Source organism: Pteropus medius, unplaced genomic scaffold, assembly GCF_902729225.1.
Source record: "Pteropus medius unplaced genomic scaffold, Ma_sr-lr_union100, whole genome shotgun sequence".
Classification (NCBI taxonomy): domain Eukaryota; kingdom Metazoa; phylum Chordata; class Mammalia; order Chiroptera; family Pteropodidae; genus Pteropus; species Pteropus medius.
Window position 1 is genome coordinate 4,423,172 of NW_024345600.1, and position 27,878 is coordinate 4,451,049.

Genomic DNA, 27,878 nt, shown 5'->3' on the forward strand with positions numbered 1-27,878 from the left:
TTTGTTAGAGAATTATTCACATTCCCCACATGTTCATTCCATTCTCCCTGATACTTTTCACATAAACTGCAGTCAACACAATTTTCTGTGTTTTCCTTTGAAACGAGTCTGCAACATGTGTATTAAATCACCTTCATCCAACTTCATTTGTAGACTCACCTTAAAGTCATCCCTTAGATTTGAAAATATAAGGTCTCGCTAACGACATCTTACAGGGGTGGGACAGACACATAGACACAGACAGTAATTCACCTGCACACGTGATATAAGCTTCCTCCTTTGGAGAGCATGAATTGTATTTCCAAGGGTCGGAAGGACACTGCCAGAGAGAGGTATCGGTTTTCCGACACTGGATTCCATCCACCCACCGAGGTCTAGAACCTTCCCTAAAATTAACAGAAGAGTCAAGGGTCCCATCGTCCCCACAGCCAAGGTGTCTGCAGATCACGGACAAAGTCATGGCTTCCATGGGGCTGCGGCAGACACTGCCCCAGGTCCCGTTGTAGAAAACTTCCAGCCACCCAGCATACTCCTGATCCTCATTCACCATCCTGAGGTCCAGGAACTCTAAAATTGAAAGACAGGAAAAACAGGCACAGTGAAGATTCCACTCAGCGCTCTGGGTTTTTTCTCTCTCCTAGAGATTATGAACAGTCATCCCTGACTCTGCTGAGAAAGCAGCTTAATGAGACTGAAAATTTGTCTCCCTCTTACCTGATTTTGTTCATGTGTGTCTGTCTAGTTCTACCATAATGATGTAGCGAAACACGAACTGAGAGGAACACCACTCTGGGCACTGCACAGACGGAAAGCTGAATCCTACTTACTGACACGACTTCTGACAGACTATGTGAAAGGGAGTGTGGGTTGTGGGTGGTAGGTAGAATCATGGACCCTGCTTCCTAGAACCTCTGCAAATGTTACCTTTTATGCAAAGGGACTTCACAGCTGTGATTAAGATAAGGATCTTGGGATGGTGAGATTAACCTGGAATACCATGGAGTAAGCAGGTGAGCCCAGTCGGATCACATTCTTAGACCCATTCGCCTTAAAAGTAGAATATTTTTCCTGGCTTTCATTAAAGGGAGATGTGGCTATAGAAGAATGGTTGGAGATATGCAACATTACCTGTCTGGTGATGATGGAAGGGGCTATAACCCAAGGCATGCACACAGTTTGTAGAGCTTAACAAGACAAAAAAGGAAATTTTCCCCAGAATTCAGAATGGATGCAGCCCTACTGACACCTGGACTTTAGCCAGTGAGATCTGTGTTGGATCTTTAATCTACAGAACTGTAAAATAATAAATATACATTGTTGCATGCCACTCATTATGTGACAATTTGTTGCAGCAACAAACAGAAACTAGTACAGTGGGTCTCACGATTTAACCACTAGATGAACTGAAGAGTGAGCCCAGCTGTCAGATGGAAAGTGTAGGAAATGGCTGTGTCAGGGAATATCGCTGAGAAGGAAGGAGCAGAGCTTCAGCTGCTGCAGGAGGAAATGAAAGCACCAATCTTCCCATCTGCTAGAAAGACAGGCACTGTGGAGGGAAGCTTCTTCCATGTCCTCTGGCCCTTTCAGCAGCACCCCGCAGGACTCAGACTCCCATCCTCCAGAGCCCGCATCCCCTCTCCCTGCCTATGCACGATGTGCAGCGCAGACCTGAGCAGATGACCCCTGCGTCCTCCTTGTGCCAGCAGTCGTGCTGCCCCCAGCCGCGGGAAGGGCACTTCCACACGTGCGACTCCTTCCCCGTGCAGTTCACGTCGTCCAGCCAGATGGGGTCTGATCCCTGCCCGAAGTGTGCAGAGACCGTGGCATTGAGGGCTTCTCCACAGCCCAGCTGTCTGCACACCACGTGCGCGTCGTTCAGGTCCCAGTTGTCATCACAGACGGTGCCCCAGGAGCCCTGGTGAAGGACCTCCACTCTGCCGGCACAGGGACCGCCCCCGTTCACCAGGCGGAGCTGTCTGCCGTCTGAGGAGAGAGAGTCGTGGCGATGGGGCTTTTACACAGGGAAAGAGAAGGCTTTTCTGGTCCTGTGGGACCCTCACCTGAGCAGATGGCAGCGCTCCTCTCTGAGGCTGCAGAGCCTGCTGGTTCAGACGCAGAGTCGTTGCGCTGGGGCAGCACCTGGGTCTGGTTTCCTACAGAAACAGCTGCGGTCAGAGGATTAATAAAGTCGAAGAACGAGATAATGAATTAAACTAAATAATAACCTAGTGATGGGATCTGAGATGAAAGCTGTAACATAGCATTAATGTTATAATTTTGTAGTTCACCTTTGTGTAGGTTTCCACTTCTAATAATGCCAGTATTTTGTTTTAAGCCACGTGTTGCACTAAAATTGAGTTTAGAAAAACTGCTCTATATCAATATTTTTTGAAAGTGTTGTAAAATTACTGAGACAGTGAGAATTTTGGGAGCCATGCTGTCAGAAAGAAGTAAAGGGCAATGGTGAGCCGCTTGCCCCTTGAGGCCTTAGTCTATTCAAAGGTTATAGCTCAGACTCTGAAAAGCTCACAGAGATTTTTGCAGACTCATAGGTTTGGGGAATAGAAAGTATATTTTACAGTCAACCACAGAGGACATACCTTGTTAACCAGAACCCTTGTACCATACAAAGAAGAGTGAACTAAAAATAGACTATTCCTCACAGTGATGGATGCCCAGCTTCTAATCACTTCCTTTTAAACGGGTGATCCGCCCCTAAATCAGGTGTTTGGAGGAAGCAAAATAAAATGCTTTCTGAAGGATTTCTACAAATTTTCATTTATAGTGTCTGTTACTTAAAAAGTTTTCATATAAAGGTGATCTCATATAAAATCAAGAGGAAAAAGGTAACATTAAGAAAATTTTCACAGGGTATCTGGCATGGAGTTATCTGACAAGGAGTTTGATTAAGCACGATTAAAATGTTTATAGAATTAAATGACAAAATATATATCTGGGCAGAGAAATTATAACAAAAAGCAAATTTTTCAGCCTTTTTCTAAGGCTGAAAAAGTCAGTAGAGGTAAAGAGTGTAACAGTACATTAGAATAGCACGTGGTAGAAACAGTAAAATGGAAGATCAGAGGGAAATATATAGAATAAAGCACAGAAAGACAAAGAATGAAAAATATAAAATTGGCACAAGAGATTGTGAAAAGGCCTAACTTTATGTATAATAAGTCCTAGATTTATAATGCCACAACTGACAGAACTAAAAGTAGAAGTTAGAAAATCTACAATCACAGTGGGATATTTAATACATCTCTGATGCTTTTTGAACATTTCCACAAACTCTTTGATGTACATCCTTTGAAAATTGAGGTCTATGCTTCATTCCCCTGATCTTGGCTGACCTTCGTGAGTTGCTCATAAGCAATAAATGCAGCGAAGGTAACATTGCTTGATTCTCAGCACTAGGTCAGAAAAATCCTGAAGCTTCTCCATGATTCATAGGACATCTGCTTTAAGGAAAGACTGACTCTGTTGAGACTATCATGTTGAAGAAGCTATATTTAGGTGATTTGGTCAAGCTGAGCTACCAACTGCTATTCGTGTAAGAAAGCTATCTGGATTTCTAGTTCAGTAAGGCCTTCAGGTAACTTTAGTCCCAGATGACATCTACTTTCGACCACACAAGTGACTCCAAGATCGAACTGTCGAATTGAGTCTTTCCCAAGTTCCTGATCCAGGAAACCATAAGCGAAATGAAATGTAGTATTTGTTTTCAGCTGCTAGGGTTTTTGGGAAAATTTGTTAGGCAGCATTAGTAACCAGGACGCTTACCATATACCCCAAAATGCTAACACCAGATAGAAAGAGAAATGTTTATCTTTAACTAAACTTCTACTAAAGAGAACTGAAAATATTTGTCTGAACAGGGACTTGTACATGAATGTTGATAGCATCTTTATTTACAGTAACCCAAATTATGTGCCATTTCTTTTGGATCAAGGCAGCAGGCCTTGGAAAGTGCCTTAGGGAAACCATTGGCAGAATCCCTTTAGGCTTCATAGATGCTGTTGGTGAGAGTTTATAAGGCTTCTGTTATTCAGAAAAACGAAATAAAAATACCTGCCTCAGTAGATAGAGCAAGCCAACAAAAATAATCACTAGTTATTTAAAATATATAATAGTATGATTTAAGAAATTGTATCTGAAAACTGCAGAACACACATCATTCTCAAGACCATGTAGGCTATTTATTGAAACTCTATATGCTATAGCAAACATGAGTTCCAAAAATTTTTCAAAAGAAAAATTAAGAAAATGTAATAAAAAATTATTTTTGACCTAAGGTAGAAACAAATAAAAGTAATAAAATCAACAGTGTTGAGGTGTACTTTTTATGCAATAAAATATACCCATATTAAGAGTACATTTAGATGTTTTGACAAATATATGAACCTACATAATGTACTACCTTAATCAAGATACAGCATAGATACCAATCCAAAAAGTTACCATTTGCCTTGGCAGCCAATACATCCCATCCCTCGCCCCACAATCATAGACACAGACACTGATCTGCCTTCTGTCACACAGTTTAGTTTATGTCTGCTAGAAAGTAATGGAATCATGTAATATGTATTCTTTTTTGTATGGTTTCTTTTTTTCCGGCATGTTTTTGAGATTTATTTATTTAGTTACATTTATTAGTTGTTTGTTTTTTTTATGGTTGAAAAGTGTTCCATTGTCCAAATATACTATAATTTGTTTATTTGTTCTTCTGTTAATAAAAATTTGAGTTGTTTACATTTTTTAAATTATTGTTAATAAAAGTGCTGTGAACATTAATGCTCAATTTTTTTTTTTTGTGGCCCTAGGTTTTTATTTCTCTCAAGTAAATATCTAGTAGTAGAATTGTTGGGTAACAATTTAAGTGATGTTTAATGAAAAGAATTCTTGCTTTTTCAAGATGTTCATATCCTTTTACATTACCACCAGTAAAGTATGAGAGCTCTAGTTGCTCCATATTCTTGCCAAAACTTGGAAAGGTATGTCTTTTAATTTTAGACATTCTAGTTAGTAAAGCAGTATTTCTCCTTATACTTTAAAGTTCCTTAATGACTAATGATGTTAAGTATCTTTTAGTTTGCTTATTGACTGTCAGTATATCATCTTTTGGGACATGTCTTCAAATCTTTTGCCCATTTTTAAACTGGGTGGGCATTTGTCTTATTTTTGAGTCGTAATAGTTCTTTACATATTCTGATTATAAGTCCTTTGTCAGATATGCATGTTGCAAAATTTTCCCTATCGCTTAAATATGTTTTCATTTTCTTAATATTGCCTGTCAAGGAGCAAAAATTTTAAAATTTGATGAAGTTTAATTCTTATTTTTTTAAATGCTTAATGTCTTTTGTGCCTTAGAAATGTTTGCCTACCCCAAGATCATAAAAATTTTCTCCTACATTTTCTTTTAAAAGTTTAATTATTAAAAAAATTACATTTATGTTTGTAATCATTTTGAGTTCATTATTTTGATATGATGTGAAGCAAGAGTTGTAATTCATTTTTTACACATATAGATATCTATTTATTTCAACATAATTTTGAGTTCATTTTGAGTTCATTATTTTGGTATGATGTGAAGCAAGAGTTGTAATTCATTTTTTACACATATAGATATCTATTTATTTCAACATAATTTTGGCACCTGTATTAGTTTGCTGGGACCTCCATGATATAGTACCACAAGCTAGGTGGCTTAAACAACAGGGATTTATTTTCCCATAATTCTGGAGGCTAGAAGTGTGTTGGCAGAGTCGATTTCTTAAGAGGGCTATGAGCAAAGGAAACGTTCCAGGCCTCTCTCCTTGGCTTGTAGGTGGCTGTCTTCTCCCTGTGTCTTTAGATGATCTTCCCTTCATAAAACTGTAAGAGCTTCAAAGTTATGGCTGTTAATTTATTCTGCAAAAGAGAAGGCCATAAGACCATAAAGGAGTTGGGTGGCTATACTATAAGGTCACAATATGGGAATATTAAGTCTAATACTGGATCAGTATAAACAATTTCCCCCAAACTCTTTTGATAGATTTTGTGCATGGTGATCAAAAAGCTATTTCCTTTATACTAGATTCTGCTGAATGGAAGGGCGTGTCCAGTCTTTCACAAGACCCTCAATTGCTCTAGCTTTTGCAGAAATGTGAATGGAAAGACAAACTCAATTTGGTGCTCTTACCTGGGCAGATCGCAGAGGCTCTGTTTCCATGAGTACAGTCAGGAATGCCCAGGGGAGTCATAGGGCAATTCCATAAGAAGGACTCAGCCTCTGAGCAGTGAAATTGGGCTTTCCAGATCTGATCACCATCTTCCACGAAGTATGCTCCTTTTGGGGTAGAGATGGCAACTCTGCAGCTGACTTGACGACAGACAACTTTCAGGTGTTAGAAAATACATATGGAGTATAATTTTTTCCATATATGATTTTTAGCATTCACTAAAAATTTACATGACATGAAAAGAGATGAGATCAAATGATGAATTAACGAAGTCAAAAAAGAGAAGATAAAAGAAGGCAGAAACACACATGATAAAGATGTTGGAGTTAGTAGATAAAAATTTTAACTATGATTGATGGATTAAGGAACAAAGAAGGAAGAAGGAACAAACAGGTGAAAAGATTTTTAAAAATTAACAAAGAATATATTTATTAACAAAGAATATATTACAATATTTATTTTGTAAATATATTTTAAAAATTAGAATAACAGTTGCCAACCGAAAATAAAATGCACAGAATTAAGAATTAAATGAATAGATTATTGAATTCTTTATAAATTTTGATATTAACCGCTTAACATATGTATCACTGGCAAGTATCTTCTCTAGTTCAGTATGTTGTCTTTTCATTTTGGTAATGGTTTCCTTTGCTGTGCAAAACATTTTTAGTTTGATATAGTTCCACTTGTTTATTTTTCTTTTGTTTCCCTTGCCTGGGAATACATATCCCCATCCTCCCCAAAATATTGCTGAGAGTGATGTTTAAGAGTTCACTGCCCATGTTTTCTTCTAGGAATTTTATGGTTTCAGGACTTAACATTTAAGACTTTCATCCATTTCAAGTTTATTTTTATATATGGTGTATAAAAGTTGTCTAGCTTCATTTTTTTTGCACATATCTGTTCAGTTTTCCCAAAATCATCTATGAAGAGAATGTTTTTACCCCCAGTAGATATTCTTACCTCCTTTGTCATAGATTAGTTGATCATATAATCATGGATTTATTTCTAAGCTCTGTGTTCTATTTCATTGATCTATGTGTCTGTTATTTATGCCAATACCATACTGTTGTGATTACTATACCCTTGTAGTATAGTTTGATATTAGGTAACAAGGCAGCATCATCTCCAACTTTGTCCTTCTTTCTCAAAAATGCCATGGCTATTTGAGGTTTTTTATGGTTCCATATACATTTTAGGATTATTTATTCTAGTTCTGTGAAAAATGCCATTGAAGAGATAATGGTTAAAAAATTTAAAAAAATAGATGAAAGGCATATTCAAGAAGTTCAAAGAACCCTAAGAAAGATATGAAAACTCTCACACCTAGTAAAGCTGTTGAAAATCAAATAAGAGGAAAATCTGGAATAATAACAAATGTATTTAATATAAAGAAGGCAAAAAAGCAGAGAAAAATAAATATAAAGCAGGTGGGTCCATTAAAAGTAAACGTTAGATACTAACCCAACAATATCAGTAATTGCATTTACAGTAAATAGATTAAACATTTAATCTAGATGAAACAGCAAAATTCAAGGAAACGCTATATGCAAGATGCTCACCATACATACAAGGATAGGTTGAAAGTAAAATGATGGAAAAAATGTATTTACATGCTATGTAAACACTAATCATAAGTCAACTGGAGTAGCCATATCGACATCACAAAAAGTAGACTTTAAGGCAAGATTCACTAACTGAGTTAAACAGGGAATTTTCATGATTGTAACTGGATAAGCCCTTAATAAAGATATTATAGATATCAAAATTAACCATTATTAGTATATGGCCAAAACCCAAGGAACTGGAAGTTTCAAGAAATATAATGAGGGAACGTGGAACAAAACTTCTTGCTCCTGTTGAGAGGAGTAGAATTTCTCAAAGAAGAGAGACAAAGACTTCTGAACGGAGGGGCTTGAAGTAAAGAGGAAACATGGGTTAGGAAAGAGACGAAGAGCTGAGGAACATTGCTAAAGCAGCCAGAGACCAAGACCCCCACCTAGAATAGCTGGCTCTCTGGGCACGTGGCTAGATTATTCTCATTTCAGGGACTCACACACCAATATCTTGAGTCAGGGGCCCAATGGAGTCCAGATTTCATGTAGGATGTGCATGAACTACCATGGAGAAAATTTACCATAAGGACATTGATAAGCACCAGATTCTTCCTATAGCAGATCCTTTAGGATGTCACAAAACAAGCTCAAATATCCCAGTGGGACAGGGAAAGGTTGACCAAGAGAGGCACATCCTGAAGTCTCTAAGGCTAGAACCCTCTTCTGCCTTCAAAGCTCATACCAACCCATCCACAGAAACCTACATTTGGCATAAGTTTTCTCTGCTACACAGTGAGGTCAGAGGACCATCAATCCAAGAGGCTGGAAGGGGAAACATCACAGGCAGGAAGACAAAGTTCTGCCAAGAACCCAATGCTAGGGAAAAACTATAGTAAAGCAGAAAAACGTCTGAGCTATGGGTTTGTGGGGAAGAAAAAGACACTCAAAGTCAGGCTTAGACTGCATGTACAAGGTTATTTGGGGGTGTAATTATAGTTCATAATGGGAGGGCTTTCTTTATAGGCAAGAAGATTTCTATATCTGCCCTCATCATCTACACATACACACATATCATCACCACCACTACCACCTACTCCACCAAGTCCAGCAGTCTGGCTTAAAGACTGTGAATTCTATGAACTCTTATCTAAAAAGTTGACTTTCATTAGGCAGACATATTCTTGCTGACGCATTTAGCCTTCACATACTTTTCAAACTCCCTTTCACTCATTTCTCTCTCTCTCTTTCTCAGACACACACATGTACACACATGTATGAACATACACAAATCTATTGACTAAAAGAGCAGAAATACCAAAATACTTGTGAGGAGAGACAATATAGAATACAGAAAAGACAGATCAGAGATGCAGCCTGGGGCAGTCCCTCAGCCACAATCCATTTCAGGAAGAGATCAGACATTTTCTGAGCTTTTAAGTATTGTTGGAGAGGGCTGAAACACAAATATGGGCCAATCTGAGAACAAAGTTTACATCTCTGCAATATCTCACTTTTGAACTTGCAAAATAGGGTTCCCACAGGAGAAAAATCAACATTGATTGTCACTAAAGATTACATTTGGTCAAAACCAATGGTCAGTAGAGTGGTGTTATCTTTCCAATCCCAGGGGTCATTTCCTCCAGAATTTTAGAGCTAATCTGGTATCACTGCTTATCTTAAAGAGTGAGGCTTTTCTTACCTTGAGCACCCACTAGGTCACTAAAGAGGAAAATAGCAAGTCCTTGGAGAAAGCAGTGTCCATCATGGTCATTTTGACCCTCCTGTGTTCAAGTAGTAGTCTCAGCTTCCACAAACCAAATAAGGAATCCTTCCAGTCCTTAATGGGGGCTCCTACAGCAGGACATTGCCATTGTCTGGGAGCCAGTAGAAATCCCGCTTAACATCTTCCCTGCCATCAGAGACTATATCAAAGGAAACTTTCTGAAGATCAAACACCAATTAGATGCCAAATCTTAATTATCTCCTTATATGAGATACAAGGTTTTCTGACGTCAGATATTATTCTGCCCCCAAAGCTGATACAGTAAAGCTATATTAAAAAAAAAAAAAGTCTCTTTCTTTTCTGCACTCCAGAGGTCTGGTAGATAGCTGGTTCAGCTCAACTGATGTACTGTTTCTGGGTCAGTTCTACTAGTCCACGGGCCCAAGAAAAAATGATTTGATTTAACAGGGCCTAGATTTTCAATGTTAAGTAACCAACATGTTGTGGCTGCAAAGAAACAAGAAGTATCTACTGGTAAGAACAAAAAGTCAGGTGAGCAGAAAATTAAAATTAGAAAGGTAAAAAATTTTCAGGTAAGTGGAAAAAAAATGTGAGACAGACAATAATCATGTCAAGGAGACATGATTATTGGCTTCATAGGGTGGGATTTCCTCTCGTTCTATTTCTGGTTAAGAGAAAGTTTTATAAAGATCCAGGGCTTTTGATGGCAACAAGTATAAAGTCTGGCTTTTCTTTCCTTCCCTCACATCACAGAGAATTTTTTTGCCCCCAAAACTGCCATAAGTAGTACAGACACTTCACCTAGGAATAAATTATAGTTTCCTGGGACATAGTGGGACTACAGATTACTACGAATTAGTTACATCTTTCATCTGAATTCCTCTCTGGAAACTGCTCTCTGCTGCAGAGTTTCATCCTCTAAGGTCTCACCCCTTCCCCTGGGACAGCCCATAGCCAATAACTGGTCAAAGCAGGAGTGTTAAGGCCCAGTTCTTTTGCTTCATCAGGACAACCCTGAAAGAATATCTTAACTCTCAAGCTCCCCCTGGACGCCAACCAGCCACATGGTGGCAAAGTGACTACATTGAACTCCCTTCACCCTGGAAAGGGCAGTGATTGGCCTTCACTGGAATCAGCACATAGTTCAGGTACAAGCTTGTCTTTTCTGCCTGCAGAATTTCAGATATTACCACTACTTGGGGTCCAATAAAGTGTTTAATTCATTGATGTGAGATCCTGCACCACACTGCTTCAGACCAAGGGGTTCACTTTATGGTAAAGGAGATTTGGTAAGAGTTACATGACTTTTGGACAGTGAATCTGTTATACTGTCAGAGTGATGAAAATTCCTATTGAAGGTATAGCTGAAGACCAGCTTGGAGATGATACCCTGCAAAGATGGGGCCCACCCTCCACAATAAAATATATATACTATAAATCAGTTACCATTATATGGTTTCCCATGGTATATCCAACAGGTCAGAATACATAGATCCAAGAATCAGTGGACATAGAAGTGGCTATGTTTACCCTCATTCCCAGTGGTCCACTTGAGGAATTAGGGCTTCTTATCTTCCAAGTCCAGGCTTTGTGGATTTAGGAGATCTGGTTCATAGAAGGAAAAGTGATTCCACAAAGAGACATCGTAAGTGTTATATTAAACTTTAAGCTATAAATGCTTCTCAGTCACTTCAGGATCTTCATGTCAAATTATCAACAAACAAGAAAAATGAAAACCTTTTTATAGGGGTAAATGGCCTTAATCATCAGCAGGGGGAGAATGCTGTACAATGGGTGCAGACAAGAATATATTTGGTACTCAGGTCATCTATTTGGGTATCTTTTGGCCACTCTCTTGTCCCATTTTGATAATAAATGTACCAGTGCAACAGCCACAGCCTGGGAAGTGTCTGATGGCCAGGGTTTCAGACACTCCAGGTTAAGGGTCTGGATCACTCCACCAGATAGACCAGCAGAGGTGCTAATAGAGAGTGAGAGAAATATAGAATGTGGCAGAGGAGGGAGATGATGATTTGCAGTAATGGACTTAAGACCCAACTGCAGTGGCAGACAAGGGCTGCAGCTTGTCTTTCTAACCTTTCTCTTGCAAGTTTCCCCAGAATAAGAAGCATACAAGAATCCAAGAAAAATTAGCTCTCGGTACTAATGTATAATGCATGCTTAATGTATTTTAAAGCGAGTGCACTAGAGAGGCACAGACTGTGGCTGTGGTGGATGCCACACTGTGACCCCCTTTCTCACTAAAGCACTCATTTCCCAGCTTCTATGGGTGTTGGTGGCTGTCCCTTCCTTGGGGATAGTCCCCATTCAGTGACTCTTCAGTACCTGAATATACAGGCTCAATCCATTTGCCTCTATTTGAGATGAGGAAGGGGATGCCAGCTCCAGTGTGACATCAGTTGAGACCTGTTGTGACTACTTTACTTATACCCTTAATAGTTTATCTCAGTCCCTGAAGAGAGTACTCCTCAATAAACTTCCTGCTCTCAAATGTCTATTTCAGAGCCTGTTTCCTGTGGAACTAAACTTATAACAGTTGTGTGAAAATAGCCAACCACTTTAATAGTAACTATTTAAAATGTTAGTTTTTGGTCCGTATTTTGGCACCATATATGAAGCATTGGAGGATTTGGCTCAGGGTTTACTACTCTGTGCATTTCTCTAAGTTACAAGTGATATTGATACCCTAAAGAGTGAGTCATGGCAGATCACAGGCACCTGGTACCAGTTCTACTGGGAATCCAAAGAAATGATAGAAATCCATTCATTTTGATTATGCAGCTCATGATGCTTTCCAGGATATGTTCATACAAATTAGTGGACACATGAAGGTATGGTTCCTCTCTTTTGAACTTTTTATCAGAATGTGTAAGTCTCTGCTCTGGCTTCTTGGAGAGGCTGCATCTGGCCTGGAGGATAAGAACATCTGGTTGGTTGAGGTGCCACGCAGGGGCAGGGAATCCTCCCCACAGGCCGGCGCTTGTAGTTATTGTAAGAAGATTACAAGGGTGAAGAGGATGCTAGAGTGAGATGCTCTGGTGAGTGGGGAGTCCTGGCTCTGGATTGTCGCTGTCAAAGAGAATTAGTTTTGACAGCTTTGAAATTGAAGTATATACTGAATTGTGTAGTGTTCCCCCCAAATCCATGTCCACCCAGAACTTCAGAATGTGACCTTATTAAACTTGATTAGACGTAATCAAGTTTAGATGAGGTCTTGCTGAATTACAGTGGGCCCTAATCCAATGACCAGCGTCTTTATAAGAAAAAGGACATTTAGACACAGACACAGAAAGAACACTATGTGAAAACGAGAGACACACAAGGAGAACACCATGTGATAATGGAGGCAAAGATTGGAGTGATATGTTTATAAGCTAAGGAACACCAAGGATTCTGACGAGCACCAGAAGCTAGGAAGAGGCAAGGTAGGATCTTCCCTTAAAACCTCCAGAGAGAGCATGGCCCTATTAACACCGTGATTTTGAACTTCTAGCCTCCAGAACTGTGAGAGAATATGTTTCTGTTTGAGTCACCTAGTTTGTGGCAATTTGTTATGGCAGCCATGGGAAACAAGGTAAGAATGTAAAAATGTTCTTTCAAAAGTGTTTCTATGAACTGTAAGTGTTCTTATGGCCTGAATTGCTGGATTTCTCCAGGCATTTTTGGAGGAGGGGCCTCCCTAAAATAAAGGGTGAAGGAGTCAGGGTGCATGTCCTGGTGATAGTTGGACAACCCTATTTTTTTCTTTGCTGTCTAGACAATAGGGAAAATTTGCCTCATATTTAAATAGGTACAGTGTTTCCTATTAGAAGATATAGTCTAAGATTCTCTCTGGTGCACACATTTCAGACAGGCCCGAATGTGCTCTGAGGGACCCTTCCGAAAAGGATCAGGAATTCCTTCCTGGAAATGTTTTTCCTTTTTTGAGTTGAATTGAGGCAGAATAGTTGGGGAACCAGATGACTCACAATGTACATGGGTACTGTTCCCTTTGGGAATATTCTCATCCTGAACACAAGCGCTCTGAGCTTTCTCTCTCCCTGCTCTGATATGGGTGAGTTCTATCCTTGGAAAGGGATATGCCTCTGAACTATGAATCTGTGGCAGTTGTGAAGGTTCTGATATTCTTTAACATTCTCTCATGTAACTATACGATGGAGCTGGGGTCCTCAAAGGACAGGGACTTGGCCAGTCCCTGCCAGGCTCTCACAATCTCCCATTGTGCCTGAAGCTGTGACTTCACCATCTGAGTGCCCAACAGGTGACAGTTAGGAGCAGGATTCCCCCATGTCCTTTCCAATCCTGAGGATATGTTTTCTTCAGGGACCCATTCAGGCTCAAATGCTGGCCCTGGGATCTTTGCGACAGGTATCCTTGGTTTCATCTTGGGGCCCTGCCTCTTTCTTTTTCTCATTTTCCTGGCGATTCAGCAGTGCAGAAAGAAAATAAAGTGCCAAGGTAGGCTCTAAAAAGTAGATAAGGATGAAGAGAAGGGGCCCATTGTGATGTGGGATACTTAATCTGCATCTCGTCCTCATTACATTTTTGGAAAATGATACCTGTACTTCTGTGGACTCTAAGCCTCAGTGACTTTGGACTAGGAATGTCAAGGAAACATGAGATCATATATGACAGCAATAAGTTCAGCACCAGGGGTGAGGACACAGGACCGGGTCGGGGCTCTGATGAGCTGAGAGCGGTCCCAGAGACTACAAAGGTGGCTCTATATAAATGTGTTTCAGGATGGGTGTTTCTGACTCAGAATCTTTGTATCAATCTCACCCCATGTAAATATTATCTATGTGAGGTTATAAGTGAGGACATAGATGATGACCATAAAACTGGGGAGGAGAAACAGCTGGAGTCAGGTGGATGCCTCTTGCTCTCCCTAGTATGTTTTTTCTTCTGACTATAAACTATCGTATAGGCTGATTTGCAGCATCTGTGGGCACAGCATTTACACACAACTTTCTTGCGTCCCACCTCATAACCACACTATGACGATATCAGTAATTCCCTGTGATCCCCAGTGAACATAGTCTTCTCTCTAGAAAGAAAATATTTCAAATCTGAGGTTCTGTTTTGAATCCTTATCTATTTTTTTATGTGTGCAAATTTCTCTTTTCATGTCTGTTCTTGGAATGTTTCTTACCTGTCAGATCATTCTGTGTCCAAACCGCCATTGTGCGCTAAGAAATGTGAAGACAAAGTTGGTTTTGGACATATCCTAGGCAAGGCAGGCCAATCTGCTCTTGGGTATGGGGATGAGGGGAAGAAGGCCTTGTGTGGAGGAGACACTGAAAAGATTAGCACTTCCGGAGATTGCAACCTCAGTTCTCTGAAGACAAAGGTCTGGTTTTCTGGGACCATTTCTCCAGCTGGTTTAAACGCTGCTTTATTTTTATTTTTATTTTTATTTTTTTATGACACTCCTGTGACTGCCTTGTGACCTCAGAAAGGAAGATATAGACTGAGTTTTCCACATGCATAGCTGCTCTAATAGTTTCAGATATGTGTTCATATATAGATAATGTAATTGTATTTCCCAAACCAAGATATCTGGTTTGACAAAAAGTAGTAAAAGTTTTTAAAAGAATTTTTATTTTATTTTTCATTTATGATGTACAAGATTATATTAGTTTCAGGTGTACAACACAATGATTAGTTATTTATATAACTTATGAAGTGGTCACCCCAATAAGGTGTCATACCCATCTGACACCATACTCAGTTATTACAATATTATAGACTATATAGCATTTTATATCTCTGTGACTATTTTTATTACTAGCAATTTGTACATCTTAATCCCTTTGCCTAAAAACTGTAAAAAGTTAGGGTGGGAAATGACAGTAAATATCATTTTACTGAAATATATTGAGATTTGGTGAACATTTTCATGTTTTATGGGGATAATGCTACCAAAGTTTGAAGCTGGCATTCTACCAATTATCCAGAATGCCTTTAATTATAGACCCTGGGATAATCAGTACTTGAAGGGATCATAGGGATTATATGGTCAAATATTACTCCATAAATAAACTGAAAGTAGATAACATGTGACTTTCTCAAGGTCACACAAGAAGTCACTGTTGGATCTAAGATGACCCTTTCCTCATTCCTCAAGCTAGGTCCACTCTACCTACTGCTTTCTATCAATCAGAGACCCTCACCTGCTGATAGAGGACAGAAGACAGGTGATCAGGAATTACAAAAATGAAGGGTTTTCTGTGCCTTAAATTCTTCCTGAAGTTTGTTTATGTGAAATGGATGAGATGGAGATGCTCAGAGCCACCTTCATGAGAATAAGACCTGTGCAATGGCAACAGGTCCCCACATTAAGAAAGACCTGACCTTGCACTCAGTTTATTGCTCTCCTGTCACATCTTGAATTTCTTGTTAGTTTTTGAACAAGTGACGCTACATTTTATTTTGCAACAGGCCCCACAAGTTGTCTAGCCCAAAGAATAGTTCCTCATAGGCAAGTAAAAGGGAAGTTCGATTTCTTGTAGTCTTTCCTGGGAAGATGAGTTTGAGTCCTTAATTGCCAATCCTTCTTGCAAAGATAAAATTTGAGTTGGGCCATATTTCTTAATTACAACCAGAATTACTTTCTTAAGTTATTTCTGCTGTTTCTAGGTATCTTTAGGGAGAATGGGAGTAAGCTGGATTTTGTAATAGGAACCTTCCTGCAGTTACAACCATGTGTTTTTTTTTTATTTTTTTATTTTTATTTTTATGCTGTGACCATATTTTCCTAATCACAACAATTACAGAGATTATCAAAAGACTTTTTGGGTTACTTAGAGATGCAACAAAGTCAGAAGTTAAAATATCAAAACATTGATAGACAACAAGCAAAAAAACAAAAAACAAACAAAAAAATTGATAAGCTACATTTTAATACTCTATAATTACTAATACGTTGAGCTTACTCTGATAAATATCTTTTCATTAGAGCAGGTTTTGGGTGATGGGTGAGAATTGGTCTGTATTTCTTTAAGACTCATGGCAGGACTGGTTTCATAATTTTCAGGACCCAGTGACAAATGAAAATGTGAGATTCCTTGTTCAAAAACAAGACTTTGAAGATGGTGACAACAGAATAATAAGCCAGCACAAGGCCCTTCTGAGCAGGGTCCTGTGCAACTGTGTAGGTTGCATGTCCAGGAAGCTGGCCTTGATCCACAGAATTTCAGAGCTGAAAGGCCTGATAAAACATCTGCTGCCACAGCCTGTGTAAGAGTGGTGGGGTGCCTTGGAGGGAGAAACACTGTAGAAGCTGAAGCCGAAGCAGCTATACCTGATTGAGGATTTTTAGAAAAGGTTGGAATTATGCTTGTGGACATATAGAAAGTCAGGGTCTGGTCCCTTAGTGTCCTCATGGAATAGATGGCAGTGGAAATGTACCTTCTTGTCCCCAAATTCCTATGATTCAGACCAATCTTATTGGGAAATGTAGGATACTCACAATTTCTTTCTCTAATTTCATGTCCCTGCTGTTTGTATAGACTGAAATAGCTCTTCACAGAGGTCTTTAGTCTCTATTACAAATATTTCCTAGAGAATGATCTGAGATCAATAATTTGTATCTAATATGATTTTCCTGAGTATAAATCGTATAGAAATTATCTCAACCTGGGTCCCCAGGGATGCGGTTTTCACCTTGCCCATGATTCCGAGGCTTCTAGAGGGCTCTGTTTAGTCTCCGAGTTATAACTAGGCCCTGAATTTGCTATTTCAGGTTGGTTTTCACATTCCTCAAGGAAAGAAGATCTGGGAAAGGAGAGACTCCTGAAAGAAGATGACGAGTTTGGAAGTGAGAATGCTGAGCTTGAGGATGATGGAATGTTATCTGGAGAAAAAATATGTCTCTATTGAAACACCTGTTATATTTTGGTCCACACTAGAGGTTTAGAAAATATCATTGTCTATGTTCAGGGAGGATAATGTGGACTTGTGTTCCATTTTCATACAAATTGCCCAATAATAAATACTTTGGTCCTTTTAGGCCAGTTCTGTGTTATCGAGAAATCTTTATGACTATCTAGAGACTTTAACACAACTGTATTTATACCCTAGCCACTTTAGCTCAAATATGTATTACAGTATTTATACCCTAGCCACTTTAGCTCAAATATGTATTTTCTTCTCCTGGGTAAAACCCTGGGTTAGTGACCTACGGTCAGACTGAGGGAGATGCTGTGTATAGATCCAGAGTTGAGGTGTTTCTCATCCCAAGGTGACCTCTCAGGAAAAACACTTGGATATTTTAGAAATGTTCTATCCTAATTACATCATCTTTTCTTACATAATTCTGGCCCCTCCCCCTCTGGAATTTGATTTCATGGAGGTAGATGTCAATGTGGCAGAACTTTTTTAGTAAAAATAAATCTTAACACTTCCCAGAGGCATAATTGGAATATGGAAATACAGAGTCACTTGGAGGCAGAATGATTTTATATTAACTTTGTAACCTTGGCTGTGAAGATTCTTAGACCTCAACTTACTGTTTTTTCCCATGATTTAGTTACTGAGTGTAGCACATAACGTGTTATGTGGTTAAAATGAATATTATTTCTTATATCCTTAAGTACAGTGATCTTTTAAAATGTAAATCAATTTGAAGTACCCCATAGTATGATTAGATTTTAGTTGGGAAAATAGTTTTTGGTTCCTTGTTCTCACTTCTTCTGGCTATAGAAAGATATCAGAAACTACATGTCTCTTGGTGGTTAAGAGAAATGTTGGAAGCTAGATTCTTTAGGAGATGGGCCGTTCTTGTTCCCTCAGTGTGTTATGGCCATGGTGAATGTGGATAGTCTTCTCACCATATCCTAGAAGACACTGGTGCATGACATCTTGGAAAATAGCTCTATTATAAGTAGTTATACTCTTTCTGTAAAATTACTCTCTATTCCACTATCTCTGAATTGCTTGTTTTGAAGAAATGAAGTAACCCTCTAGATTCAAGGCAGGAATATAGGAAAGTCAAATGATAAACTCTTACATGTAAAAAAAGTGCCTATATTTATCTCCAAATTCCATCCTAATGTGTCCCTATCAGGGGAAGGGGAAGGGGAAGGGGAAGGGGAAGAGAATGAGGTCCATTATTTGTGACCTGCTGTGTTAGAGTCAATAGGCTCACATATTATACAGGTTAGGGTCAGATTAGCTAATCTTCTGAACTTCTTGGAAAATTCATTCAAGTTCACACATCTGCTGGGAACGATTTTACCATCTACCTAAAACCTGTCCAAGTTCTCAAGTCCTTTGAGAAATAAGGTGATTCCAATCACTAGCTCTATGTACTGTCCCTAGTATTTCTAATGGTTCTCGAGTGTGTTTGGGCTAACATACTACTTCCTAACAGTATTTTTATTGAATTCTCAATCTCTGTTTTCTTCCTTTTTTCCCTATGCATCCTGTCTTCTCTTTGACTCATTTCACCTAATGTGTTGACATTTTGCTGCTTCTTTCTCCTCTAAAACATTGCTATTAAAAGCTTATTTTATATAATCAACATTTACTGGTTTAGTATAAAAGATGGATGAAGAGGGAATATAGACACCTGAAGAAATTTCTTTTTGTTTTTGTTTCCATTTTAACCCCAACTGTTACCATTACTTAATATACACTCTTGCCTCTATTGACCTTTTCTGATTTCCCTCATATAAGTTTTGAAATGCCTCCCATAAGATCTCTTGAAATCGACCTTCCTGCTTCAGGTGTGGGGCATCCGTAAGGGGAGAGTAAGGCAATAAAACTTTCTTCATCTAACTAAGACAAAGTAGCAGAATTTTGTTCACTTGAGATTGTAGGCTTAATTCAAGGACAAAAAATCAGAGAAAAGGTTTGTCTTTCTAGCAGTCACTGTCTGGTCAGCTTTTGGTTCCCTGATTCTCATATTTGAGGTATCTTTCTTTGTGCACAAAGAAAGCTGACCTCGCTAAACAAGATTTGCACATTCTGTCTATTTAGAGTTTAAGCCAGCCTTGTGTTTTGGTCTAGCAGGGAATGCCTAAATTTACGTATAAGAATATGACAGAATTTTAGCATATAAACAGATTAATCTAGTTAGTAGGTACTCATGAAAATCTTGTGCACATAGAGATTTTCTGTAAAAAATATGAGTCCAATTATAATCTTTAGGCACTGACAGACCTTCTATAATAAAATACGTATGTAGAACATTAACCTTTACTATTACCCACAACCCACCCTCTTTTCCTGAATGAAAAGCAAGTGCTGTTATTTCTTTTTTTGATATAGCAAAATTTTATTTCCTGTACATACCACTGTGGTTATAATTGCAATAGGCCTAATGATAAACAGAAAAACTTCCTGCATCTTCAGTAATATCTGATTAACAGTAATGTCAGAAGTCTTACTGATCTCTACTTGGCAGAAATTTGTGGCGTACTTTGTACATCTTAGGTTGCTCTAAAAGATCTACAGTATCTACAGAATTTCCTAAAATAACAGTCTTACCATTGATCAGTCATAAAGATAAAGGGGTAATTAATTTTATAAATTTGAATTTGATATATTAATTGGTAACATTTTTGTAGTTTGGCTTAAAATGACAAATATTTATATTATGTTCTCAAAATATTTCTTCCTCAGTGGGATTATTTGTTTTATATGCCATGACACCCTATTCTTGCCAAAATGGTGAATCAACAGAGGCTGCTGATTCCCAAAACCAGTTCTGGAGTAATATTACAAATAAAAGGGAAATGAGTATCTAAAGAATTAACCATATCAGAGTGAGACCATTCTGGAGTAGACTGAACTGGTAGGTGGAGAGAGGTGGGCCAGGCAGAGGTTGGCTAAGTGCTGCACCTACCTGGGAAGAGAGCTGCGAGAGGAGAAAATGAAAGTGTAGACCAGAACAAAGTTCTAAACTTGCATTTTCCTCAATTAATCTTATTGCTTATTTTACAGTCACAAAAATCTGTGGCAGTAATCTAAGCTTCTTGTTGTGTCCATGACAAATATAAAAAAAGTGCTACTAAGCTGAGAAGTTAAAAAAAAAAACAATTAAGATACAAACAAGATAAATCTAGATGAATAAATGGATGAGTTGGAATATCAATTCAAATACTTTCACAAGAAGGCAAAGGAAAATAAAGATATAGAAAATATAAAATGCTAAGAGATATAGAACACAGAAGAAAAGCACCAACGCACAGTTATTTGGGGTCCCAGTAGTAAGAAACATAAAAATAGAGAGGAAGAAAGAGCCGAAGAACCAATAGATAGAAATTTCACAGAATTTTTAAAAAGCATGTAAGGTCTTTTTGGAAGGACTTGTAGATTGCCACTTAAGTAAAATAAGGAAAAATATTCACACCTAGACAAACTATAGAGAAAATAACAAAAATACTATACTAAATATCCAGAAAAAAGAGCACATCTTTTGCCAAGAAATAAGAATCAGATTGACTCTAAACTTTGCAATAGCAACATTACTTAGAAGACAAAGTAATATCTTGAAGGAAACAAGACCATTCTATTTGGAATTGTATGTAGAGCAAAAATATTATTCCTGAGTGGAGAGAAATATGTTATATGAGCCACAATTTTTTAAAAAAAATATATAATGCTGCTAACATAAGAAGAAACAATGAAATTGAATTCAACAATAAGTATAATAGAACTGAAGTGCTATGACTCAAAAATCAATCTTCTCAGTAAAACAAAGGCCTTGATGGTTTTATTGGTAAGTTTCATCAAACTCTCAAGCAATGATTTCTATTTTATGGAGAGAAATAGAAGCCACAGAACATAGAGGACAAAAGTCCCAGCTCATTTAACAAACCTAGTATAATACTAATTTTACCTTTTTATAGAGTTACAAACTTAGAGAGTAAACTTCACAAACATTAAGTGCACAACTCAAGAACTGTTACATATCTATATACCCATGTATATATATGCTAGATAAAGAATATTTCTGTGCCACAGAAGACTCTCTTATTCCTGCCTTTCCTGTCTACCACTACGTGGCTCTTGTCATGACAGATTAGTTCTGCCTGTTTTTGAGCTGTTTGAACAGTGGGAATTTTTTCTTACTTGGCTTTTTTCACAAAGTAGTATGTGAGATTCAAGTATGTTGCTACATGTAGCAGTATTTCTTTTAAATTGCTGTCTGATATTCTAATGCAAGACTACATTATAATTTATTCTTTTATTCTTCTGTGTTTTGGGCATGAAATTATTTCTAGTTTTTGACTATTATAAGTAGAGCTGATGTGAGAAATAATAGGGAAGCAAAACAATGAGTTCCTCTATTTGCTAAAAAACATTTAAAGATATTTATATCAGCCAAGTATTACCCAAAATTGATGAAAGCTTTTCTTAGGAATACACTCAGAAGAGAAAGTGCTTTGTAATAGGGTATAGTATGTGTATATTTTGTAGATCTCAACAAACAATTTTTAAAAGTGATTTACAAATTTCTACACCTACAGGCATGTTATTGTTAGGCCTTTTATGTTCATTCTACTGGAAATATGTTTATGTCTACATAAAATCTATATATGGTTGCTCATAGCAGCTTTATTTTTAATGGCTCAAAACTGGAAACAACCAAAATATATTATCTTTGCCATTTCCTGTGAATCTATAATTAAACTGAAGTGCCCTTCGATAGATGATTGGATAAAGCTGTGGTACATATATACAATGGAATATTACTTAGCCATAAGAAAAGATGAAATTCTGCCATTTGCAACAACATAGATAGATCTTGAGATTATTACACTAAGTGAAATAAGTCAGACAGAAAAAGTTGAGAATCATATGATTTCATTCATATGTGGGATATAAAACTGAAAGCAACAAATGGACAAGACAAACAAACAGAGACTCATGAACACAAACAACAGTTTAGAGGTTACTAGAGGGAAAGAGGAGAGAGGAGTAGATAGGGGTAAGAGGGGTCAAATATGTGATGACAGAAGGAAATTTAACTTTGGATGGTGAACACACAATGCAATATACATATGATGTATTATTGAATTGTGCATTTAAAACCTATATAATTTTATTAACCAATGTCACCCCAATAAATTTAATAAAAAAAGTCAATAACAAATATTAATTAATAATTATGTTATAATGTTTAGTAAAAATGTTACAATGAAAATTATATTTACTGTAGACATATAACTATGCTTTAAAAGCTAACAAAAACCTCTAAAAAATGACTAGAAGAATATGTATAAAAATGATGATAATGTTTGGTAGCAAAAAAATCAAAATAAAAACTTTTAAAAACGTTTTAAAAAAGACAGTTTTTGTCTATTGATATACTGGACACACACACACACACACACACACACACACACACAAATTTTAACACAATTCCTGGAAACTAAGTTCATACTTAAGAAAGCCTAAGAATTTTTTACATGAATGGGTGGTTTATTCTCTTATTTTCATCTAATTGGACAACAGTGAATTTACCAAATATTTATAAAAAAGCCATCCTTGATGCTAATTATGCCATGGAACTTTCAGAAATCTTCAGTTGGCATTCCTTTCATAAAGCATAATCTAGATTTCTGAGTTAAGATGGCAGTATAGAAGTTTCTAGTGCTCATCCTCTGCCAGTAATATCAATTCGATCAACTATCCATACCAAAAATACCTTCAGAAGAACTAAAGATTGTAGGCAACTGATTACAGCATCTGGGGGAGCGAAGAAATAAGAAAAGTCATATTGAAGAGAATAGGGAAGACATTTTCACATTACCTTTGTAACCTCTCCTCCATGCCAGGCAGCCCAATATGAAACAAGACACCCTCCTCATGGAAGACAGAGAGTAAAGTGTGCTCCTGGAGATGATATGCAACAAGTCTTGGAATATGGCAAACATTATGGAGGCACATTAGCATCTTGTCATGGGGTCTGCATGGTCACCTGAGGGAAGCTTGAGTTCAGGCCAAGAATTGAGGTCAATGCATGCACTGCGAAATGATGGTGGGACAGAGCGTTTCTTGTGACAGTGGGCCGAGAATCTCTAGGGAAAGTGACTTGAAGCCTGAGACAATTTCTGCTGTCAAATGCTCTTTTGAATGAGGGAGAATCTATTGATCTAAGTTCTTTGAAAAATGTTAGATATGTTTGTGTAGTAAGAGGTTAGGATTGAGGAGATATTCAGAGGATGGTGAAAATAAGAACAATCTCACTGCTTAAAGTTCTGTTAAGTTCAGAAGACAACATAACCCCCATCCTGGAAAAGAAACTGTTCCCTCCCCATTTACATGTGACTAGAGAGATATTCCCATGATCCATGACACACATTCCTGATATGAATAAGCACACAAAGACAGGGTTTTCCAGAGCTTCTAGGAAAGGATCTGAAATCTTTCCTTGGGACAATCTGTCTTTTTTTGATCCTTCAACTTAGACATCATTCTGTTTAATAAGACTGGCTCTAGGGCTGTGAAGTCTAGGGAAATAGTTCTTTCATTTTGTGAACGGATGTGGTTCTGATGCAGTGAGATCGACATTCTAAATATCTGTGTAGCAATCTACCCTCTTAATGGTTTAACCCGCTGGTTTGGTATTTTCAGTTTAATGGAGCTGCACTAGAAGTGAAGCTCCCTGAGATTACTTGCTCCTCTATAGTATGAATGGAATGAGGCTCGGCCAATCCCCACCCAGACTTTCATCATTCCTATTATGCCTGAAGCTGTGACTTCATCACTCCGATCACCTAGGAGGCGAGACAACTGAGGCAGAGAATTCCACATCCTCTCAGATCTCGATGGCGGAGGTTGAAGCTGGGGCCAGTTTATTCCCAAATGGTGTTCCTTGGCTTTATGCCCTCTTTGCGATGCTCTTTGTATTTTTTCTTTTTGTCATGTTCTCTCCCTTTTTACTTGAGATAGACCAACATATAAAGAAATGTAAGTGCCATGGTGGGCCTTAGGGCACAGGGGAACTCTAATGAGAGAAAGGATGTATGAAGGGAGGAAATAGTATACATTATAATGTGAGAGTCACGACAGCTATATCTGCTCTTTTCTGATCTCTAAGGTCTTAATGACTCAGTGCTAAGAAGTCTGAGAAATCATAACCTTATATATGTTAGAAGTACTGAAGTGAGACAGATTATGACTAGGCTAGGAAACCCGTTTTTGGTATACCCATGGGGCACAAGTATGTATCTGGGGCCCTGCCTGAGCTGACATAATATTTAGGTATAAGGAAAAAGGGAACCCTGTAGAATCTGGGAATATATGAGGGAATTTCTGGATGACTGTCTCTGACCCAGTGTGCTTTGTCTTAGTCCTGATCAAATGCAGGTATTCTTTGCGTAATGCTGTGTGTAAGAATAAAGAAAACAATGAGATAAAGATGGACCATCTGGGAAGGCCAGGTAAGTATTCTTTGCCTTTCACCTCTGGTTCACATGGCCAGAAGCTGGCAGTTCTGGTTAACTCCCATGGCCCATGTTCAAAATAGTTGAGAATCCCATACTCAAATCTGGTCTCAGTGAGACAGCCCCCTCATGTCATGTTTAGCCTAAGACCTCTAAGGAGAATATTTTTCAAGCAGAATTTTGATTTTCAGTACCTGTTAACTCCATAATAAACACAGGTTTATTATCTACAGCCTCTTGAGGCTGGAAAAGTTTCTCTTTTCTCATATATATTTGTGATGTTTCTCTACTTATCAAAGTTCCTTCTCAAGTGACTCAGTGACTAAACTACAAGTTTTTCATTCTAGACAATGAAAAATAAGGTTACTTTTCTCCAAAAACTTGTTATAATGTTGCCTTTGTGAAGGGGGTAAATGCAGAAAGACTTTGTAGAGATGAGATCATCATATGAAGAGCCTGGGGAGATTGAAAGTCTGTTTCCCTGGGGGAATATTCTGACTGCCTGTTGACTATAATTCCTGCAAATCGTGTATGAGAAATGACTTGCCTCTTCAGTTAAGGTCAGCTCTGCCCTCCTTTGGGCTGTTCTGTGCCACCCTTGTGACATCACAGAGTGGGGAACATGCTAGATTCTTGAGTTCTCTGTACCCACAACATTGTCGTCTCTTTATGAATATATGCTACAGACACTCTGACCAAATTTCCTTCACACAAAATTGAAATGCCTGGTCTCTAAAGGGTTATTGTTACTGTGTTGCTTTGAGGTAGGTAAAATAAAGTATATTGTGGTTTTATGGTGAACATCCAGAACATCTAGCCTAACACTGCCATTGCATAAATAAAAATATATAATTTATTTTGAGAATATATAATTTATTATTGTTGTCAGAAATGTTAAGTGAATTGCCCCAAATTTCACAGGAAGTCACTGTAACTCTCAGTCATTTGGGCAAATGTCTTCACTTCCCCAATTCATGTTACACTTCACCTCTACTACTGCTCTTGAGACTCTTGTTTTCCCTTAGAACCGAAAATCACAACAATGATACCCCAAGTGGTGATTTCAAAGGGGTCAAATGGGTCAGTTTGTTTGAAACTTCCTATTCCAGCAAAGAGAGGGATATTCCCCTCAAGGAGGGGTTTATAGACACAGGTTTATCATCTAGGGCCTCTTGTAAGTGACCAAGGCAAGTTTATTTTTCTCTTAGAGTTCAGAATCTGAGTAGGCTGCTATCTCTCATATAACTTTTGCCCTTTTCAAGGCATTTTTGTCATTTCTCTGGATCCTTCCAGAGCCTGAGTAAATCTTGAGTTCTGTGGTTATCTTTCTCTCCTGCCCTCATTCTCGGTCACTGATGCACACATATTGTGCTACTGTAACCATATTTCTCAAATTTTACCATTAGTTAAAATTTGTAATATTTCTGCTTGTGAACCAAAGAGAGAGGAGTCAGTCTGGCAAGATGCTAAAATATGAACATTTTGGTGACACTGCCTACCTTATCATGACCATTGCCTCTAATATACTAGACTAAATTTCAGTGCAGATATACAGCTTCTTGGGTTAGATGGGGAGAGCATTTTCCCTGATTTCCTTATAAACTCATAGCACCTTAGAGATAGAAGTGTTAGAGCTGATGTAGGAAATATCAGCTATAATATTTTTGATTAGCATATGAGAACAGTTGGGTTTCTCTTTGCTGTGTAAGGTAAAAGTTGTGGGCCCTTTGGTGAGGACTGACTTTTATAGCTCATACGATCTAACAACTCCCATGATATAACAACTATTATAAAGGTTGGGATTATCTGCATAGTTATTTTGGGAATCAGGACAAAGTCACAAAGTAAAGGTTGGTCTGTCACTGAGGGCTTAATGTTTGTAACTTAAAACATTTCTTGTATATTCATCTTGAGAAGTAGTAACTTCTTGTGACAAGTATTTCCAAACTATGGGTTGAGAGTCATATATCTGTCCTGATGGGATTGTTCTGAGTGTTTAATGATATACAGAAATTTTTACTATTTGCATCTCTTCCATTGTTTTGGCTCTCTAAAATGGGTGTTGCCACTTTGCTGGGTCACAGGTATAATGAAGTAATTTTCTTCTTGTTTCAGGCTGTCCTCTGGAGTCACCAAGGAGAGAAGTTCTGGGAGGGAAGGAAGATGGGATGGGAAAAGATCCCTCGCTGTTTGTGAGGGTAGCGAGAGAGTCCAGGGATTCTGAGATCTGTAGCTCTGGGCCATCAGTTTGAGGGTGGCTGAGGCTGTAAGGAATCATCTGTGACATCATATCCCGGACAGGAGAGGGCTTCTGAGACCCTCATTATCCATGTTTATACTGGAAAAAAAGATAATAAATATTTTGAGACTCTCAAGAAAGTTCTGTATTACCAGGAATTTTTTGTTCAATTTATAACTTCTTACACTCAATTGTTTTTAGTAAATACAAATCTCAAACAAATTTCTTACTTTCAGGTGTAATCCTCGGTGAACGACTCAAGCTGTCTTATTCTCTTAAAGCGACATATATAGTCATTTTTATAGGGTAAGAAAAGTTCATGGCCACTATAGAACTAAGCAAACGCTTAATCTAGGACCATAGCTGAGCCTTTCCTCTCTCTATTCAAGATGAGTACACAACAAACTCATCCGAACATTGTAAAAGTTTGTCTAGATTGCAGTTTTCTTATATAAGTGCCATGTGGTTTCATGGAGATAGATGGTAGGGAAGGAATTACTGTGGATTTTCTTTTCTATCCAAAGCTTCATGGCCCCTCTCCAGTATTGCTTCTTTATTATCAAGTGAAACTATATATATATAGTTTTATATATATATATTTATATATATAAAACTATATATATAAATATATAAACAAATATAAATATATAAGCATATATATGCTTATATAAATATATAAACATATAAATATATATATAA

The 27,878-nt window shown here is 37.9% G+C and overlaps 1 protein-coding gene across 1 annotated transcript in view; it reads right to left on the reverse strand.

The window, feature by feature from the left end:
* Positions 1 to 14,725, reverse strand: part of LOC120611735 (antigen WC1.1-like) — a 37,549-nt gene extending 22,824 nt beyond the window's left edge. The window contains exons 1-5 of the mRNA XM_039874317.1: positions 14,695 to 14,725; positions 6,182 to 6,376; positions 2,061 to 2,153; positions 1,669 to 1,983; positions 253 to 567 (exon numbers count right to left, since the gene is read on the reverse strand). Of these exons, the coding sequence (XP_039730251.1) occupies positions 253 to 567; positions 1,669 to 1,983; positions 2,061 to 2,153; positions 6,182 to 6,376; positions 14,695 to 14,725 (949 nt within the window). The remainder of the gene's footprint in view (positions 1 to 252; positions 568 to 1,668; positions 1,984 to 2,060; positions 2,154 to 6,181; positions 6,377 to 14,694) is intronic.
* Positions 14,726 to 27,878: the final 13,153 nt, after the last annotated feature.